The 19,637-nt window shown below is 34.5% G+C and overlaps 3 protein-coding genes across 9 annotated transcripts; 1 reads left to right on the top strand and 2 right to left on the bottom strand.

The window, feature by feature from the left end:
• Positions 1–3,398: 3,398 nt before the first annotated feature.
• Mic26-27 (MICOS complex subunit 26/27) lies at positions 3,399–4,558 on the bottom strand. Its single transcript, XM_073960033.1, has 3 exons — positions 4,437–4,558; positions 4,154–4,359; positions 3,399–4,094 (listed from the first exon to the last, which is right to left on the bottom strand). The coding sequence occupies exons 2-3, from the start codon at positions 4,297–4,299 to the stop codon at positions 3,557–3,559; spliced, it is 684 nt and encodes a 227-aa protein (XP_073816134.1). The 5' UTR covers positions 4,300–4,359; positions 4,437–4,558; the 3' UTR covers positions 3,399–3,556.
• A 2,494-nt stretch (positions 4,559–7,052) lies between these two features.
• On the top strand, positions 7,053–10,222 carry LOC141389000 (growth hormone-regulated TBC protein 1-A). 2 transcript variants are annotated; one of them, XM_073959953.1, is made up of 6 exons: positions 7,053–7,445; positions 7,527–7,764; positions 8,032–8,219; positions 8,279–8,719; positions 8,942–9,054; positions 9,113–10,222. In XM_073959953.1, exons 2-6 carry the CDS (start codon positions 7,724–7,726, stop codon positions 9,332–9,334), a joined length of 1,005 nt encoding a protein of 334 aa, XP_073816054.1. In that variant the 5' UTR covers positions 7,053–7,445; positions 7,527–7,723; the 3' UTR covers positions 9,335–10,222. The 2 variants fall into 2 exon arrangements, with proteins under 2 accessions (XP_073816054.1, XP_073816065.1); XM_073959964.1 differs by having other exon boundaries at positions 7,111–7,311.
• Positions 10,110–14,471, bottom strand: Fer2 (basic helix-loop-helix domain-containing Fer2). Of its 6 annotated transcripts, none has more exons than XM_073960021.1 (5): positions 14,330–14,471; positions 11,145–11,302; positions 10,904–11,072; positions 10,525–10,736; positions 10,110–10,462 (listed from the first exon to the last, which is right to left on the bottom strand). In XM_073960021.1, the coding sequence occupies exons 1-5, from the start codon at positions 14,374–14,376 to the stop codon at positions 10,335–10,337; spliced, it is 714 nt and encodes a 237-aa protein (XP_073816122.1). In that variant the 5' UTR covers positions 14,377–14,471; the 3' UTR covers positions 10,110–10,334. The 6 variants fall into 6 exon arrangements, with proteins under 6 accessions (XP_073816122.1, XP_073816113.1, XP_073816105.1 ...); XM_073960012.1 differs by having other exon boundaries at positions 10,889–11,072; XM_073960004.1 differs by having other exon boundaries at positions 10,874–11,072.
• Positions 14,472–19,637: the final 5,166 nt, after the last annotated feature.

A 19,637-nucleotide genomic window follows, 5' to 3' on the forward strand; every position in this document is an offset into this window, starting at 1 on the left:
TCATTGCCATGAGACTTTTGGAAACTTCCGTCCGCAAAGAATCTCAACGCTGCGCACACTTTTAAAAGTGGGGGTATTGCTGTTGATCTGTAACTTACTTTGAAGTCATCCTTTAACGTTTCCACAACGTAAACTACGGCATCCTTTGGCAATCGAAAATACGCCTTAAACCTGAAATAATTTACTGATTTTACAGATCTTTCCACATGATCATCAGCTTACAGGGCAGATGGCAATTCCAATGGATTCGACTTGTCCCTCAAATGATGCAATGTCCTGTACATTTTCTTCATCATCAAAAAATAATTCCACCGAACTTATCATTTTTTAGGACAGCAAATAAAACTTGACGATCCGAAGTTTCAATGGGCAGGTTATATTCCAATCTAGGGTTATTTTCCAAATTTGCTCGAAAACTCAGCCAAAATATTAAAATATTGTCCAGAATACACAAAAGAGTTATCCAAAGCGCAATTATTTTTAAAATGTTTTTTTTTTGGCGAATAGAGGTCACAAGTTTGAAAAAACACTGATCGATAACATGTTTATCGACCACCCAGTTGAGTTGACATTAATGGTACAACATTTCGTCTCAGTCGCGCAGACAACTGACAACGCAACTCAAGTTTAGTGGCAATACAAGATAGACCCAAAAAGTTGTGATACAAACGTGAAAATCATGTCTTTCGAACAAGCCATAATTTTTAAAAATCGGGTAACAAATGGTTAATTTATAGTGATTTAAGTGTGACAAAAACGCATTAAAAACAGGAAAATGCTTTTCCTTGTGCTCTAGGCTGCGTAGAAGACACCAAGCTGCGTAATTATTTACTTTTATCAAAAAGGAAATTTAGTTATCTTTACAAAATGAGGAAAACAAATGAAATCGGTTGAAAAATGCGTGAGTTTTGTCATCTTTAGTGTCTTAACTTTTTGGTTTTTCCTTTATAAAAGATTGGTACCTTGTGCGTTATTATTAAATAAACAAATTCCAAATACATTCATACGCACTAAGGTACCAACTTTTATAAAGAAAACCCCAAAAAGTTAAAACGCACTTGTTACCCGATTTTTAAAAATTATGACTTGTTCGAAAGACATGATTTTCACCTTTTAAATAAAAAATAAGCTGCAAAAGTCCGTTGTGGAAAAAAGAAGTTATGTCCGTTTTACGTTGAAAATCCAAGAAACTAAGTTTTTCACTACATTTACCGTTATAAAATCAAAAAAACGAAGTGACCCAAAGAAACCAAAGGTATTTTCGTCTACCATGGACTCCCACAATACTGAATTTATGCATCAGAATGGGGTCTACTCTGTCAACTGTTTCCTCCAGCCAAGATAATGAATGGTGCCATTAGTATTACAGCCATGTAAAACTTTTCTACAAGTGGTTCTTAAGACTAGTAATTCGGCGATAAAAAGTATGTCCCATATTGAGGTAATATGAATCGAGGTGCCTACATTGATATAAGAGAAGAAACCCCTCTGAGATGTTTGTGGAACAATTATTAAAGTATCCTGCATTTATATGTATTTCATATTCATCTTATTAAAGCTCGATTATATTTTCTTTGCGGATATGCCCATTGCTTTTGTGAGTATTTTGTTGCACCGGAAGACATCATACATTTAATGTTTACATCCATCAATACCTAAAGAATAAGGCATCGTAATATTCTAATTTAATAGCATGTTCCACATTAAAAATTCCACTGATACAGTTATCACTCGTCCAATATAATGGTAGGAAACAAAGAAATGGCAGGGGCACGTAAAATAAATAAAATTGTGACCTTACCTATAGACACATGTGTATTTGCAACATTTTCGTGAAATTATGCCACCAGTAGTGCGATTCTGTAACTTTTTTTTAATAACGAACCGACATCGGTAGTTAACGAAAATATTCGGTTGAGTTAACGAATGTCCTATTCTGTAACTTTATGTTACCGATTGTAGAAATCGTTAACTCATACCGACGAATATCGATTGGAAGGAAATGTCAAATATTATATTTTAATATTAATTAAAATATATTTTGAAGCTGAAAACATTATTTCGTCGCGAATACAAAACATGAAGCGTTTAAGAAGGAAACAATTCAGACTTTTGAAGGAATGTGGCTCAAATGTGTGTCTTTTGGATGGCTACGGATGCCAGTAATGAAGCATTTCTTAAGATGTTTTTATTGTGTATGTGATTTAAAAGTAATAAAAGTGATAAAACCACCATTAATCTTTTTAAACGCGCAGTTGTATTTTTTATTTATAAGTTGGGATCATATTTTGGGTTGTGCGCTCTGTATCAAATTTCAGCTGTGATATTTGACATGACTTAAGCCCCTTCAGTGATCGTGGATCCACGTTACCGTCATTTGAGTTTATATATTCACATATTCAATTCACGCCTACATTAAAAGAAAGTTCTCATAGCGGAGAGTATGAAAAGTTCGAAAATCCAAGCATATACGAAATTTTTAGCATTCTGATTGTTACTGATGCTGAGTTTAAATCTATGAGATTATCACAGAACAAAGTAGGTTATGGTAATACTATTCACGTGTCTCGTACCATTTTATTCAAGTCACGTGCCTCCTAGAAAGATAGTGTTAAGGACATTGGTATAGGTCTTACATAGCAGTACCACACTTGAGTTATTTGGAAGCATTAGCTAACGTGTTTCCTCTTTAAGAAGTAAAACAAAGGTTAGCGCAGTCTTCATACGTAGGTTAGTAGCATGGGGCAGCTTCGTTAATGTTGCGCTTTCGTCAGCGCCGATTTAATGATGCTACATAAAGGTGTTCTAAAGGAAAGTTAAGAGTTAATCGAAGATCTACAAGCACTCTTTGATGATCTTTATGCAGTTTCAATAAAATCGGCGCTGTCGAAAGCACAATAGTGGGGAAGCTGCCCCATGTTATTCTACACAGTTAACACTTATGTAAATGCATTAAGAAGATTTTTCTCAATAAGGCGGAATTTACCTTGTGTACCCTCCTTATTAACATAACATATGCTCATATAAAAACGCCGCTGTTAAAAGAAATCAGCGAAATGTTGTAATAATGTACTGTCGATAAGACTTAACTACTACTTTTTTTGGTTGTTAACTTAACAATAGTTTTCGGTAATTAACGACAAAATTTACCGACAAAAATTGTTAAAATTGGTATACAGAATAGCACTTAACGAAAATTGTCGTTAACTATCGACATTTGTCGTTAATTCTGTCGTTAAGCAGTTACAGAATCGCACTACAGATATTCTCAGTTGGATTTATTGTTTGGAATGTTGATTGTTGATTTGTTCATATATACATACTATGTATGCTGTAGTTGCCAAAATATGAATAGCGTATTTCAAATGATTCCATGAACTGATTAAAAAATATGTCACTTAATTACATGTTTGGAATTTTATTCTCGTTTCATTTTTCTTTGACAATTTAATTTAATGTTTTGTTACTTGTTCTGCTACACATACAGAGTCCACGTATTCGATTGTACATTCAAATACAAATATCATTCACGGCAGGAGTAGACATAGTTAAACTATTAATTCTTTTTTGGGAATAAAGCCTCTTTGGCTTCATCATACAAATCGAATACCATGAATTTTACATCTTCCAAAGTTGTAGGGAATTTACTGATGGGTTCTACGGGCACTTCTTCACCTGGTTTAACACCCTTAACAAAGTTATAGGCGATGGCATAGCCCTTGCGAGCTTCGAAAAGTGCATCCTTAGCAAACTGTTCAGCTTGGCGAGGATAGCACAAGGAAGCAATTGCACCGGCACCGACGGTGGTATAGATAACCTTTTTGAAGAAGCCACCTCTTGCAGCAAAAATGAAACCGGATAAACCACCCATCGCTATGGCTCCAGTACGGGGCATAACATTATGAGGCTGGTTCAAGTAATCAATGGTGGACTGCGTGTGTTCCTTTGCTGTATGGATGTAGTCATTTACAGAATCCGTTTGTTTCTCCAAAACTTTGTATCCAGCTTGGATTTCAGTACGGACAGCACGAACGCCACTTTCAATGGCACTGCGTAGCTCCGATTCTTTTGGAGGATGTGGACTTCTCTTGGGCCTGAAAATGAACAAGTTCCTTTGACTCACTCCCAATATAGGACAAATTCATATACTTACGCATCAAATGAATGCAATGGAGCATACAAAGGCAACTCACTGGGTTTACATTGGTAATGAGTTTTGTCCTCCTGCTTGGGTTCAGCTGCTTGCTGAACTGCCACCGCCGCAAAAATTGTGGGTACTACTGTCAATTTACGAAACATTTTTAACAGATAATTCTAAACCTTGACCACTCCAATGCCGATCAATAAAATATCAAATATCTGGCCGAGAAAACAAAAAACATTAAAATAAACAAATGTAAAATAATAAAAAATCTAAAATATCTTTTTTTACTCACAATTGCATAATGAGAAATGCTTGCTTTCTGTCAAAATCAGGAGAACAAAGTCGAAGAGAGACTAACGCCGGCATGTGTAAACAAATAACACTTCTACCTGCCTTTACGCAGAAAATTTTGGTATTGTGTTAAATGAAAGCATGGTCATGATGCAATGTCCCGGTCCACACTAAAGCGACTTCAATGAAATAATTTCATGAAATTAGGCGTTCTTAGATCGAGTTCCATAGTCCCGGTCCACACTAGCGTGAATTTCAGTAATAAATTTCATGAAATTAGGTGTTCCTAAATCAAATTCCCCACTACAGCAATTTTATGAATTTACTCTACCATGGGTGTCGATCTAGAGACGCATAATTTCATGCAATTTTTTCAGTTTTTATGAAATTGCTGTAGTGGGGAACTCGATCTAAAACGCCTAAATTCATGAAATTATATCATTGAAATTGCTTTAGTGTGGAACGGGACAATGCACCATGAGAATGGTACAAAAAAAGGTACATCCAAAACATACTACCTGTCAAAATGCATAATTGTGAATAAAATCACATACAAAAGGAATCAGTAGTAGTTGGTCTGCTAATTTACTTTTGAATATAGTAAAGCCGGCAATAGTAGTAAACTGCTCCCCTAGTTCCGGTCCACACTAGAGTGATTTCATTGAAAAAAAATGCATGAAATTATGCGTCTCTAGATCGACCTCCATAGTAGCGCGTACAGGTGCACGGGTGCCACCGTGGTGCAATGGTATACACACCCGCCTTGCACGAAGAAGGTCGTGGGTTCGCAACATCAAACAATTTTCAGCGGTGGAAAAATACCCCTCAGTAATGCTGGCAACATTTTCTGAGTATTTCAGCCATGTAACACTTCTCTACAAGTGGTGTCTTAAGACACGCCGTTCGGACTCGGCAATAAACAGTAGGTCCCATATCATTGAGCTAACCCTGTGTTTACAAATGACAGGCAAGTTGACTTCATGTATTGATTGTCAAAATCCCACAACTTGCCTGTGAGAGGTAGGCGTCCCGACAACTGCAAAAACAGTTGTAAAATTTTGAATGAAAATCATCGACATATTTTTGTTTTCCGTTCACATATTTTGTTTTTGTTCATGTTCTTTTGTTTTCAACACATTTCAATTATTATCTCGCTTATTTTTACAAAAATTACAAAAATTTGTCTTCCTTACTGTCGGTGAAAAAATGATGGACAGCTGGGAGACAAACGACAAATGTATGTATGTGTTAGTAAATCAGAGTTGTATTTAAAGAGTTGATATTTATTATTGATCAGAAAATTCAACTCTGTTTTGTTTTCATTTCAACATTTCGTTCTTCTTCTTCTTTGTATACTCATCCGTTATCATTCATCAAAACAATTTTGACGTTTTAAGCCATAGCGACAGGGTTGTATTTTTTTTGGCGATTCTCATACCTGGCCTACCTATGAATTATTGTACCATGACTGTCAACAACTTCGCTATTTTTCGTTTATTTATTGGTCTGTTCCTTTACTTTTGAAAATGGTAAAACCGGCAAAAGTAGTAAAAGTTGTAAACTGCTCCCATATGTATTGTATGGTGTCTGAAGTAAAGGAACGCTTTTCGAGTAAAAAGTGGTAAAACTTGAAGATTCTTGCACGTAAAGGAACAAAGCTTATATGTACAGGTTATCATTATTCTGATTGAAAAAGTAAAAATAAAAAATTCTGATATTTTCAAAATATTAGCTTTGTTACACAAAAAATTGTAAAATGTTCACTTTTCTTTAAACAAAAACGGCGCTGAATGGCGCTCTCTTTAAAAACTTTTGAGACGACAAATTTGAGCTTGTAAAACATAGGAACATGGTTGCTGGTAGTCCGAATTTGACATTTGTTCCAGTTATTCTGACGTTTTTTTTTTCATTTTTCCGTTTCTGTACTTTTTCTATAAAGTGGTGTGTATCTTCTTTTTTACAGTTCGCTCTTTTAGTAATTTTACCATTAAAAAAATACGGGAACACACAAATTTGCTCTTTTCCTTTACGTGCCTGAGGTTACCATTTTTAACCTGCAAAGCGTTCCTTTACTTTAGAAAGAATACAATTTATATGAGAGCAGGGGCTGGATTCTTGTTCTATGAAAATTTGAAATGAAAAATATTTTCTTTGTATTTTTTTTCATTTGACAGTTTTTTCCTTTTTAAAAGTTTTCATTTCACATTTTCATAGAAAGAGAATTGAGCCCCAGTTCACACTTTTACCATTTTTTGCCACTCTTACCATTTGTAAAAGTAAAGGAACAGACCAATTGTTGACGCAATACGCCGATTCCTCCACCTGTATCAATGTGCCTTGAACTCGACTTAAATATCCCTAATTAAAACGTCAAATGACAATTTTAGCTATGGCACAATCATACAGGTATGCGCCACAGCCCAGCTGATGTACTGTGAGCTGTCAAAAAAGTTGGTGCAACACACAAAATTAAAAAAAACAAATTTTAAATGAAAAATTGTGAGTTTTTGATGGAATTTTGTAATAATGCGTTTACTAATACCTCGCTAATGAAATCTTTGCTGAAAAATTTGTGTGAATCGCGTTATTTTTGGAAAACATTTTTGACATTTCAAAGTATTGAACTGGTTTTTGTAGTAGTTGTTGGCTGATGTATGGTAAAGTAAATATGCCTTGGTTCCGATCGTTCTAGTCTTGGAATAGTTCCATTGAACCGTTCCGGTACTACACAACTCTAATGGGAAAACTTTATTTTACTTAAAAATTAACTTCGGTATCATTATGTCCAGAAATCCATCGATTATCATAAATATATTACGGGTGGAACAGCTCAAAACCGGAATGAACCAACGAAAATGTTAATATAAAGAACGTATGTAAGTATACGAAAAATAAATCGATACCAGCCCACCTAAATCCTACGAGCTCGAAGAACAGAGTACCAAAAATACAATATACTCCCACTAAAAAATTGTTGCACCTTTTACGGAAATAAACGAAAGACTTCTCCGTAAGTTCTGCCCTATATCGTACATTAAGCAAAAATAAATTCTAACTTATTAAAGTTTCGTAATTTGTATTTGTGCTTCAGGTCGTACGTAGATGGTGTTGGTGTTGTCTATGAATTTTTGCTTCCAGTACGAATAAAAATGTGCAATTTGTAATGCTATTACCTGCCCATCCAAAGAAGGAGTAGAAGTCTGGTTGTTATCTAAGAAATCTAACAAATAGGCCCTTTTATCAGGGTGGAAATAGATTAACTGCTTTCAGAACATTTATTGAGAGGAAATGGCCACAACCTCAACACCTGTGGTATCATCGAAGTTCAGGTAAGTTTAAAGTTTTGTTGTTGCTTTCACAATCTGATATTTGTCATACTTTATGGACAAGCATTGATTAATATTCTAGCAACGCTTGCGTATGTGCTCATATCGCAACATACATACGTTATAAACTTATTTATTCTTAGCGGTTTAAAAATACTCACACAAGTGATTAGTTCCAACTAATACGTCACAGTGCTGATAATTTTCTTGGTTGTTAGAAGAGTTCCGGTCTTTCTTTACTAACCGCAAACGTTTATTTCTACTTCATAGCGATGTTGACGAATATGGGTTTAAACGGCCAGAGAATTTCGACTACAAGGCGTACGAACAGTTCATGTCAAATTACTTAAAAACGTTGGCTAAGCGGCGTAAAAGATGGGAAGAAATATTAGAGGAAAATGTTGATCTCAGTAATGTTAATTCAAAACTAAAGCGCTATATAAGGAAGGGAATTCCAGGTAAATGTCTCTTAAGTTCTCGGCATATAAATGAAAGATAAACGGTTATTTCATTGTAGGCCCCTTTCGTCCAGATGTATGGATGCGAATATCTGGTTCCTATAAACTACAAGCCAAGTCACCCGATCTCTATCGCAATTTATTAAGTGCTCCACATGAAAAAGAAATCAGTGACTCCATATCAATTGATCTACCTCGAACTTTTCCCGACAATATTTTTTTCGAAACCAAAAAGGATAGTCTTTACAATATTCTTATTGCCTATGCTCATCACAATCGGGATGTAGGCTACTGCCAAGGTTTAAACTATATTGCCGGCTTGCTGCTGATTGTCACTGAGGATGAGGAGAAGTCATTTTGGTTGCTCAAACATATGGTGGAAAATATTGTACCACAATATCACACAAAGAATATGGCCAATCTACTTCGGGATATGGCTGTATTTAAAGAGATGGTGATACGTAGGGTTCCTGCAGTTAATAAACATATTGAAAACCTGGGTAAGACAAACAACACAACTCACTCCACATGGAAACAATATAGTTAATGTAGAATTAGCCACGCATATATACAGTCAAACTTCTCCATAACATAGATCAAAGGGAGGAAGAATTAGAATATTTGCTTTTTAGAACGATTACAATTTTCGTCATAGAGAAGTTCGACAGTATGTAAATGTAGTTATCGGTTGATTATAATTCAAATAATATATATATTTCTAGGATTACCATACGCAGTAATAGCAAGCAAATGGTTTATTTGCATATTCGCCGAAGTTCTTCCTGCTGAGACTGTTTTAAGAATTTGGGACTGTGTATTTTCTGAAGGCTACAAAGTAAGCAATATCATCTGCTGTTAGTTTTAAAAAGTTAATTTTTCTCTTTTTCTTACAGATTGTATTTCGCGTTGCCCTAACCATGTTCAAAACGCACAAATCAGCAATTTTAGCAGCTGATGATATAGGGGCATTGGCAAATTTCTTCCGTGAGGTTTTAATTCATGACGAAATTGTTACCGACTGTCATACATTTATGCAAAAGGTATTTGAACTGCGTTTGAAGCGTAGCGAGCTGGAAAGTTTACGGAAAATATGCGTCGGACGAAATAATACTTAAAAGACTTCAGATTTAATTGACATTTTCACATCGTAGCCACCATGACCATTAAAATTGTATTTATTTGCTAAATTGCTGCGCAATAACTAAAACATTAAAAATGACAAAAGACAACAACATCACTGGTGACACACACAGAGATGACATAGTGTCACATTATTTTTAAGCCAAATATGTTTTTCTCTTTATTTCCCGCCTTGATGCCAATTAAATGCACGATAGTAGTATTTTTGAATTTGCAGTTAAATCGTGTAAAAGTAGTCGAACAAAAGTTGATCATAAGCAGATAACATAAAGTGTTTATAAATATGCCAAAAAGAGTATTAATTCATCCCAAAAATTTACATAGCAAAGGCGATTTAGTTATACCATATACCAAAAAAGTACATAGTGCGTTTATATGTATGCATGCCAATTAATTAAATCGTCTTGTGATCAGCGCTAAATAAAAAGGAAAACAAAATAATTTCATTAGAAATGTTGTAGCTTAGATTATTTCATGTTTCGAACAAAGACAAACAAATCCCAATAACCGACAACATACTAAAAGGCTCGGATACTGTAAAAATGACTCAAAAGTACAATGCTAGTTATTATATACTATTTATGCTATATTAAGTTCCATTATGATTTTTAGCTTTTTACAAATGTAGAAGCATAGATGTATTTCTATTGCTGTTTTGTTGTTGTTTTTAATTTAATTTAGAAGTTTTTGTTTTTTCTGTTTTTTTTTCTAACCATATGTTGTTGCTTTATGAATAATGTAAGGCCAAAATCCAAATAATTTATTTTTTATTGCTTCATTGTAATCAATGCCGTAAATGCGTAACAGAGATAATAATTATATAACTAATAAAGAGTATAAAAAAAACAAAAATCCAAACTAAATTCACTATGTCAACTTATTTGAGTTGTTTTGTGCGGAATGAATGCTATGACTTAGAATTGGAAGACTAGAAATCAAGTGAGAACATTGGAATGAATAAAAACGTTATCCCATTTATGGCGGTCCGCAGTGTGCTCCACACATGGGTTCTGATGAAAGGGCCAATGATGTCAATAAAGTCCTTCGTCCTGGATGTACTCCCAGATTTTCCCAATTTATCCATGACAAGCGGGCAGTTAAATCTGAAATTAAGTATTATGATGGTTGTTTTAAAATGTTTACATTCTTCTACTTGTATCCGTACCACTGGTATTCCAATTGGCCTTGTCTGCTTTAATTTCTCCCCTCAAACATTTCTCAACATATGTTAGCGGATCATAGTCTGACTGCAAGACTTCCCGCAGCAATGAGATATAGGCAATTGCCAGACGCAATGTGTCGATTTTGCTCAAACGTTTCTCATACGGGAATGTGGGTACATGCACCCTCAATTCATCAAATGCTGAATTAATACTACTGCAATTTGCGAAGTATCATGAAAAGAACAGAAAAATAAAAACTTTTTAGAATCTTAAAATATTATTGTGGGGTTTTCTTACATAATTAAAAAATAAAAATGAAACTCAAAACAAATATTAAAATTTAATAAAGACCATATATTGTTGTACCCAGTTGGTGCCGACCTCTGGATTCGCTTCCTTTCCCGAACATTAGCCTGTTGTCTTTGAATTTTGTAGGATGCGGCATTGTATGAATTGTTATTGTTGTTATTGGGACTGCTACCACAGATCAGCGAGGTGCCGTTGTTTGAGTTCAATCCAATGTTGTTGCTGGACGAATCTAGAATATTTTCTAAAAAAGGTAAAGAAATTTGAGGTAAGTACAAATTCGTGTGGATTGTGGATTTTATAATGTTCCACTTGCCATTACTTTGCTGCTGCATGTATTGTTGTTGCATTTGCCGAAAATTGTTGGTATTCATTCTCAAATTTCCATTGCCTGTACCAACGGCAGCACCCGCATACACACAGGAGGGCAAGTCATTGATCATATCATCGTCAAAATTATGAAAAGATATGTGGCTGAAATAGAAAATTTTATTAGAACTAAGGCTGAAATTAGGCTGTACCAATAAAACAAAGCAAAACGTTTTATATTGAAATACATATTTTATGTATGTAATTTGGTATTACAAATCGCGGAATTCGTAATATTATAATTTGTATGATCTACACAAAATTCGGACTTTTGTACAAATAGAACGGTGTATTTAAAAATACCCCTGACTGATCATCGTAATATTTTTATTTAGGATTTTGGAATAATTTTCGAGGCCAATTGTGTATTTTTTAAAAACGACGATTGTGTATTTTTTAAAAAACGGCGATAAGATATATTGTGCGGAGCGATCTGAGTGCGGCCAGAGATCGTCAACTCAGCTACAGCTGTATCGATATTTTGTATTCGATTTGGAACAATTGTTATAAAATGTTTCTGGATTGTATCTTTCCAATCAAATCTTAATACTATCGTCGCAAAGTGTTGACAAATTCAGTATTAATTTAGTGACAAAAATGCTAACAATTTTTTTAAAATTCTCTAAAATTATTCTGGAGTGTTAGAAAACAGGCTGAGTATGAGAGAAAAAAATCATTGTACTATATTTGGAGTAACGATAAGATAACATGCCCTTTTTTGTTCAGAAATATTCAAAATGTCAATAAAATTCGTCGATTTAGTGTGGACCATGTTAATTGCAATTTTTCAGCTTTCCTATAGATTAAAATCTGAGGTATTCAAATGTGCATTTATGTATGTAATTATATTTGCATTATCGTTATCTGATTTCTTTTAAAGTTTTTTAAGATAATTTTTTTATTAGCCCATTAAACTGATACACACATTTCGAGAAGCTCTTGAACTAATAATTTCTCAATATTTCAGCTGCAACAACCTGCGACGCTGGAGTAATGAACACCTATAATGGTATCACCATAACCACCCTATTTTGCTAAAAATTTAAATGTTGGCTGAAAATTGTAATTTTGGGTTCTCACTGAAAATGTAGCATCATTGCCAAAAAATGTTATTATAGGTCCACGTTTTTATATAGCCACCATATAACGTTATCATCCGCTTTGTATTTTTTATAACTATGAACAATAAAAGATTTCTATTTGATAAACATATCCCAAAAATTTCACTGAAATTTTTGAAAGATGAGTCTTTTGTTTGCAAGCTGGTCAAGTTCGATCGGTCAGCGTTTTGTTGTAGCCCCTATATAACGGTACCCCCGATTTCAGGTATTTGCACGTTTTTAGCTACATTTTCAGACCGAATTAGCTGTCATTTGACATTTAGGGTTTTTGGAGGTCATATAACTTATCTAACAAAAATTGTGGACATAGGTTTCAGAATAGTCCCCCGTATATCGTAACGGTACCATCCGATTTCATATTTCGACGTTTTTACTGCATTTTCAGACTGAATGAGTTTTAATTTCATTCACATATCTACTAAAAATTGTGTACATAGGCTTTTGGAATAGCTCCCACATATCGGTCCGCACGATTTCAGTTATTTTGAAGTTATTAGCTACATTTTTATACCGAATTAGCTGCAACTTGGCATTTGGGAATCTTAGTGGCCAGAAAACTTATCCAATAAATATATTGGAAATATTTTCAGTTTTGATTTATAAATTTGGGTTTTTGGATGTTATTATCTACATTTGGCTGTAATTTGGCATTTGGGGTTTCCAGTAGTCAACAAACTTCTGCATTAAATGATGTGGATGTAGGTCCACGCTTTGGTATATACCGGTACTGCCCGATTTTAGGTACTTTTAAGTTTTTATTTACATTTTCGGTAGTGACATAAAAACGTCTTCGCCAAAAATTGTGGACAAAGGTCCACATTTTGGAATGGCGTCCAATAAAACGGTACCGTCATATTTAAGGTATTTGGCTGTCATTTAGAATTTAGTGTTAAAAGTCTTTAAAAAACTTCTCGACCAAAATTACGGACATAGATCCATGTATTGGTGTGGCCCCATATATTTGTATATTGGTCTAAACTATTGCGATCTCTAACGTAAAGTACTGAAAATATTACTTAGTATGGAACTGATGATTGTATTTTATTCGGAGTTAGGAATAACAAGTAGACTTCGGTCAATAATAGATCGATTCTTTTTATTGCCGAGCCAGAAACCGGCGTTGAACATAAAACGACACCACTTATTGATAGTTTTTTTTATAGCAAAACTAAACATTTTGCTTAGAGCTTTAGCCACCGTCAAAAAATGTTATGTTCTTGCCAGTGATCGAAACGCAGGCTTGGTGGCTAAGAAATGGACCTGAATGCACTTATTGATGTAAGAGGTCTCTTCGGACACTTTGGCGGGAAAATATTGTTGGTAGACTTCACAGTTTTGAGTAAAACAAGAGTAGTTTCTAAATTACTCAGACTTTCATATAATTATTAAACATTTTTGAATTCAACAGACACATTTATTCTTGAGCTCGTGTCGTTAAAACAGTTTTTTGTTAAAAAATTACGATATTCAAAACAACAGTTTTCTCTGTCTTTCCCGAAAACAAATCAATTTCAACTTAAAAAAAACTTAAGCCGAATTACTTTGGAAATAAGTGTTTGTTTAATTTTTTTTCATCGAAACAGGAAATTGTGCTACGGAAAATACGCGTATTTTAAAGTGCCGTTCTGGCCCTTATAATTTCATATGTCGTGTATATGGGCATAACGTAATTCGTCACAAAATTTCAACATTTTTGGAGAGCAGTTTTTTTATTTAAGGGCTGACATGAAGTTGGGATACGGTTTAGAAAGTTTTGAATTCACATTTTTTAATTTGATTAATTTTCTTGAATCCACAAATATAAATATGTAATAACAAATAAAACAGTTTTGCCTTAATTCGCGATATTTAATAGCTTCTAATGTTTTTTGGATAGAAACTTTTTCACTTTTATATTGATTTTAAACACATTTTATTTGAAATCTACTCATCTTCCATACTAAATGTTTGAATAGTTTTTATTATTATTATATTATTTGAACATTTTCCATTTTATTTTAAATCTACCAACCTAATTGGTGGCGATGAAGATGAGTCCGGTAACTGATTGCGAGACATAACGGTTATATTTATTCTTCACTTCACTTCTTTCTTTAAATATCCAATTGAAATTATCGACTTCACTCTAATAAGATATGTAATGGAATAACATCATCTCCTGGGAATACAGCAGCCTTTTATACCAGGATAGCGTTCCAACAAGAATAGCAGAACATCATCTGCAGACATTCGAATTGAAATCACAGCACATCGCAGTAGTGTGGCATTGCAACCCCTAAAAAGGTTGATTTCCTTTTGATAACAACTGCTGCCCAACCTTCTGTCATTGCATTCGTCGATGGCGACCGAATGGGCGGAGTCTCTGAAGTACATATTACCAGATACTACACAGTAATTATTTTTACGACAAAGGGTTTGAAAATAATTTATCACATTTTTCGTATATCGTGAGAACAATTTTAAGTTAATTTAGATCTATTAGCTAGTAGTGAGTGGGTCATATTTTCGTTAAGTCGGGGAATCAGATATTGTGCTCATTTTCCAAGTGAGTTATCATTGAATATGGGGCATTCATACAAAAAATGTTCAATATAAAAAGATATTCAAATATTCATTTTGATCACAATTACTAATTGAGTTGACTGTAAACTGGTATTTTGGGTTTTTCGGGATTTGGAAGCATATTTACAAAACAATAGCTTTAAACAGGAATAAGATACAGACAGTGTGCAAGGTTATGGCCGGATGACAAAGATGCCACAGAACAATTCCTAGAATAGTGTATTCAATGTATACATCAAACAAACAGAATTAGGTCAAGGCAACCATCAGATGACTGAAGAAGTAAAAGGCAACAGGAGCCGATGGATTACAAGTCGAGTTGTTAAAGATCGTTGGTCTGATCAAGCGAGAAAAATAAAATCGAAGTCGTTCAATGTGAACTAGTTATCAAAACGGTTTCGAAAACTTCCAATATAAGACATCCTAAGAGTAATATATTGGAGATTTCTAAGTGAAATCGAACACTCTTGCAAAAAAGCGCTTTTTGATTTCCTTTATTCTTTGCTTTGTTGATGATGCTCCTCAGCATCAGACATCGGATTTTGCATATTTTTCAAAAATTCAAATAGAAAAATACTGATATTTTTATAATTTTAAATATTCGTTTGATATATTTGTTCATAATATTATAAAATAAGTAAAATTATTGCAAAATATTTTCAAAATCATGTAACAATATCACAATTTTTTTATTTGAATTTTTGAAATGTATGCAAAATCCGATGTCTATTTATCAGCATCAAATAAAAAAAGAAAAAAATGCACATCGGGTTTGTGCGCAATTTACGAGATTTAATATTTAAAATTTATTTTTATTAATGGTTGTACTCTTCGATTTTCTTGATTTTTTTATTAAACTACGATTAATTACAAAAATTGTAAGTTCTAATTGGTAGTGGGATTCGAATAATCACTATTTTTTCTTAATTTTTTAAAGTTTGTAAATGTAGTTTTTTCTTTACACCAGTGCACAGAGGCCAATTTAAAAAACAAAACCTGGCCAAAACTCTAAAAATGAATGGACTTAAACCTTATCTTGGGTTCTTATGTTTTTTTTAGTGTTTTTATGGGTTGTACGCGCTTGTTCCATAGAGTACATCTTGTAAACTTAGCCGAACTTAGGTCCGATTATTTTTTTGGGAATGGAATTGGACTCTTTGGATACTGAATAACCACATTCGGGCTGCAAATATTTGCAAATCTTTTGACGACTGCACTTTTAAAATAAGGGATTTTGCATGAAATTCATACAAATTTAGCTGTACATTTGTATGGGAGCTAAATCAAAATATGGACCTATCTTGAGAAATGTTTGCAATGAAGAGTTCTACCTCCGGATACACTATAATACCATACTATAGCTAAATATGTTATTAAATATGTGATAACAAGTAAAAATTCAACGAATCGGGGGTACCATAAAAGGGGCTACATCGAAACATAAATCCGTGTCGAAATTGTTTTGTAAGAAGATTTTATACGCAGTGAGAACACGGAATGCAAAATTACAGCCAAGTTGAATTACAAATGTGGTCATGATATTCAAAATACCTTAAATTGGGGGGGTGCGGTTACATGGGGGCTATATCAAAACGTGGACCTATATTCATCATTTTTGGTGGAAATATTTTGTGACTACTAGGAACCCTAAGTGCCAAATTACAGCTAATTTGCTACGAAATTGTGGCTTAAATCCTCAAAATACCGAAAATCGGAAGGTACCGTTATATGGGGGCTATACCAAAACATTAGCCGATATTGTTCATATTTGGCCAATTATTACCCATAGGTACACAGTGCATAGCCTGCCTTCTCCCGGTTCGGTTGTTAGTGCGCTTAAACAATAATTATCGGTGCCGTGAATAGTGACCGCGATTTTGTTTTTGTGCATTTTTGCACAAATTCTTAAGTACAAAAACAATTACTACAGACTGAGTTTTCATACCTACTCGACTCTGCATTGTGGTATCCCACAATGGTGAAGCCCCCGGGGGGCAAACCTGCGGCACGCAGAGCCACAAATCCATCACGTTCAAGAGCGAAAGCCAAACCTCGTTTGAGCTTTCCTTCCTTTAATTCCACGCCTGTTCAACCAACGTCATCTAGCTACAACAGGTTCAGCTCTTTATCTGATTTGGAAGATATGGATGACCTTCCAGAGTCTAATATCAACTTAAATATGCCCAAGGCATTACCAAAACCACCTCCGATTGTTGCTGATGCACGTGTATCGTTGAGGGAAATACAACTTATAACAGGTGACGACTGTATTTATAAACGTACTTCAATTGGGACCAAAATTTTCCCCCGAACACAAGAAAAATACGACTTTTGCATAAAAGCTTTAAAAGAAGGTCTAATTGAATTCCATACCTTCAACGCAAAGGCTAATAAACTGTACACCATCTTTCTGTATGGTCTTCCCAAAGTTAATACTGCCGATATTATCGAGGACTTAACCAATTATAATCTTCCTCCAAGCTCTGTTACAGAAGTTCCGACAAGATATAGTAGTGCTGATAATGCAGTTTATAAGGTCCAATTTGATCGAAAATCATTTAACCCAAATCACCTAAAAAATATTACATTGATTTGCAAAATTTTAATTACTTGGAAAAAGTATAAACCAAAAAAATCTGACAGACCTACACAGTGCTGGAACTGTTTAATGTACGGTCATGGTGGTAACCATTGCAACAGGAAACCAGCCTGTATGACATGCGCGAAAACGCACAAAACTGCGGAATGCCCACTTACCAAAGACGACAAACGTCCTCCTATATTTTCCTGTTTTAATTGTAAACAGGCTGGACAAGCAAGAACAGATCATGCTGCCAATGATGTTAAGTGTCCTCTTAGACAAAAATACCTCGAAATAAGACAGAATGCGACTTCAAAGCATAACAGAAGGGCCACAGTTGCACAGCCCAGATATACACGTGTTGCTCCAGTCATCAACAACACACAGCATATCTCACCACCGATCCGAAACAACAACAACAACAATAACGCCACCTACTCTGGCGCTATAACAAATGAATGTTCTGATCTGTTTAACATTGAGGAACTGTTTAACATATTCTCGTCAGCTCTTAATGAATTAAGCAGTTGTACATCAAAACAACAACAAATCCAAGTTGTAATGTCATTGCTAAAATATGCCTATGATCTTAAATAACAACAATGAAACATTAAATATCTTACATTGGAATGCCAACGGTATCACCTCATATTCTCATATGAAACAATTTGAAAATCTGTTAAATGAATACAATATTCACATAGCAGGACTGAATGAAACATTTTATAAGGAAAACCACAATCCCTTTTTTGAAAATTATAAAATCTATCGTAACGATCGCGAAAGCTCGAACGGCGGCGGCGTGGCTTTACTAGTTCGCAGGGACATAAGTCACACACTCCTACCAGTAACCAAAACATCTTTAATTGAAAATCTTTCAATAGAAATTATTATAAACCGAAGGAAAGTAGTAATAACAACCGCATACTCTCCTAGATTTGCCCATTCATTTATATCAGATGTCAACAATATTACACCAGATTCTACTGACTTCATTGTTCTTGGAGATTTTAACGCGAAACACTCAGCTTGGAACTGTCCTGTTAACAATTCAGCTGGTAATGCTCTAAACAACCTGCAGCAGTCAAGAAACTATTTTGTGTTCTATCCCAACTCCCCTACTCTGTTCCCTCACCGTCAGAATAGCCGCACATCAACAGTTGACATTGTTCTAAGTAATTTATCGATTCCAATAAATGTGACAACAATGGATTACCATATTCCCTCAGATCATCTTCCTATTATTTGCAGTATATCATCTCGCTTTAAGACAGAGACAAATATTAGATATTCATACAATCACACAGATTGGAACTTCTTCCGAAACATAATCGATTCTAGCATTGACCTTTCTGTCGAAAATTACAACTCAACAAATGCTATTGATACTGAAATTAAGAAGTTCATTAAACTTATTCTCACAGCTAGAAATTTGTCCACTCCCGTAAATAACTTGGAGACCAACAGTTGTTTACCACAGGATATCTTGTACTTGATTGGCCAAAGAAGAATGTTTAAAAGAAAACAACTTCGAACTAGTAACTGGCTGGAATATAATACTTATGGTCAATACATTAGATTTTTAACAAAGCACATAGACCAAAAGCTTATTCATCATAAAAATCAAAAATGGTCCAATCTTTTACATAAGATGAAGCCTGGAGACAAACGTTTTTGGAAAATTAGCCGATCCTTAAGGTGTAAAAATAACCGAAAAATGCCACCTCTCGTAAGCGGTACAACAAAATTAACTACGGATTCACAAAAGGCTGAACTACTTGCGAATACATTCTATAAATCACACGAACTTACTTTGTCGTTCATTCACCCATTTGACCGCATTGTTAATTCAACCGCAACCCACTTAAAAGCTTCACCAGCATCAACAACAGATATTATTTACCTAACTTTTAATGAATTATCAACCATGATCTCTCGACTAAAATCATCAAAAGCGCCAGGTTTTGATAATGTTCCCAACATTATCCTAAAAAACATACCAGAGAAGGCAATTAAACTGCTGGTTTTATTATTTAACAACTGCATTCGTCTCAACTATTTTCCCTCTGATTTTAAGAAGGCCAAAATCATTGCAATAGCAAAACCAAATAAACCTAAAAATGAACCAACTAGCTACCGGCCTATCAGTCTTCTGAGCAATCTGGGGAAACTGTTC

The sequence above is a fragment of the Musca autumnalis genome, unplaced genomic scaffold (assembly GCF_047663935.1).
Source record: "Musca autumnalis isolate F117 unplaced genomic scaffold, ASM4766393v1 scaffold_1, whole genome shotgun sequence".
NCBI lineage: Eukaryota > Metazoa > Arthropoda > Insecta > Diptera > Muscidae > Musca > Musca autumnalis.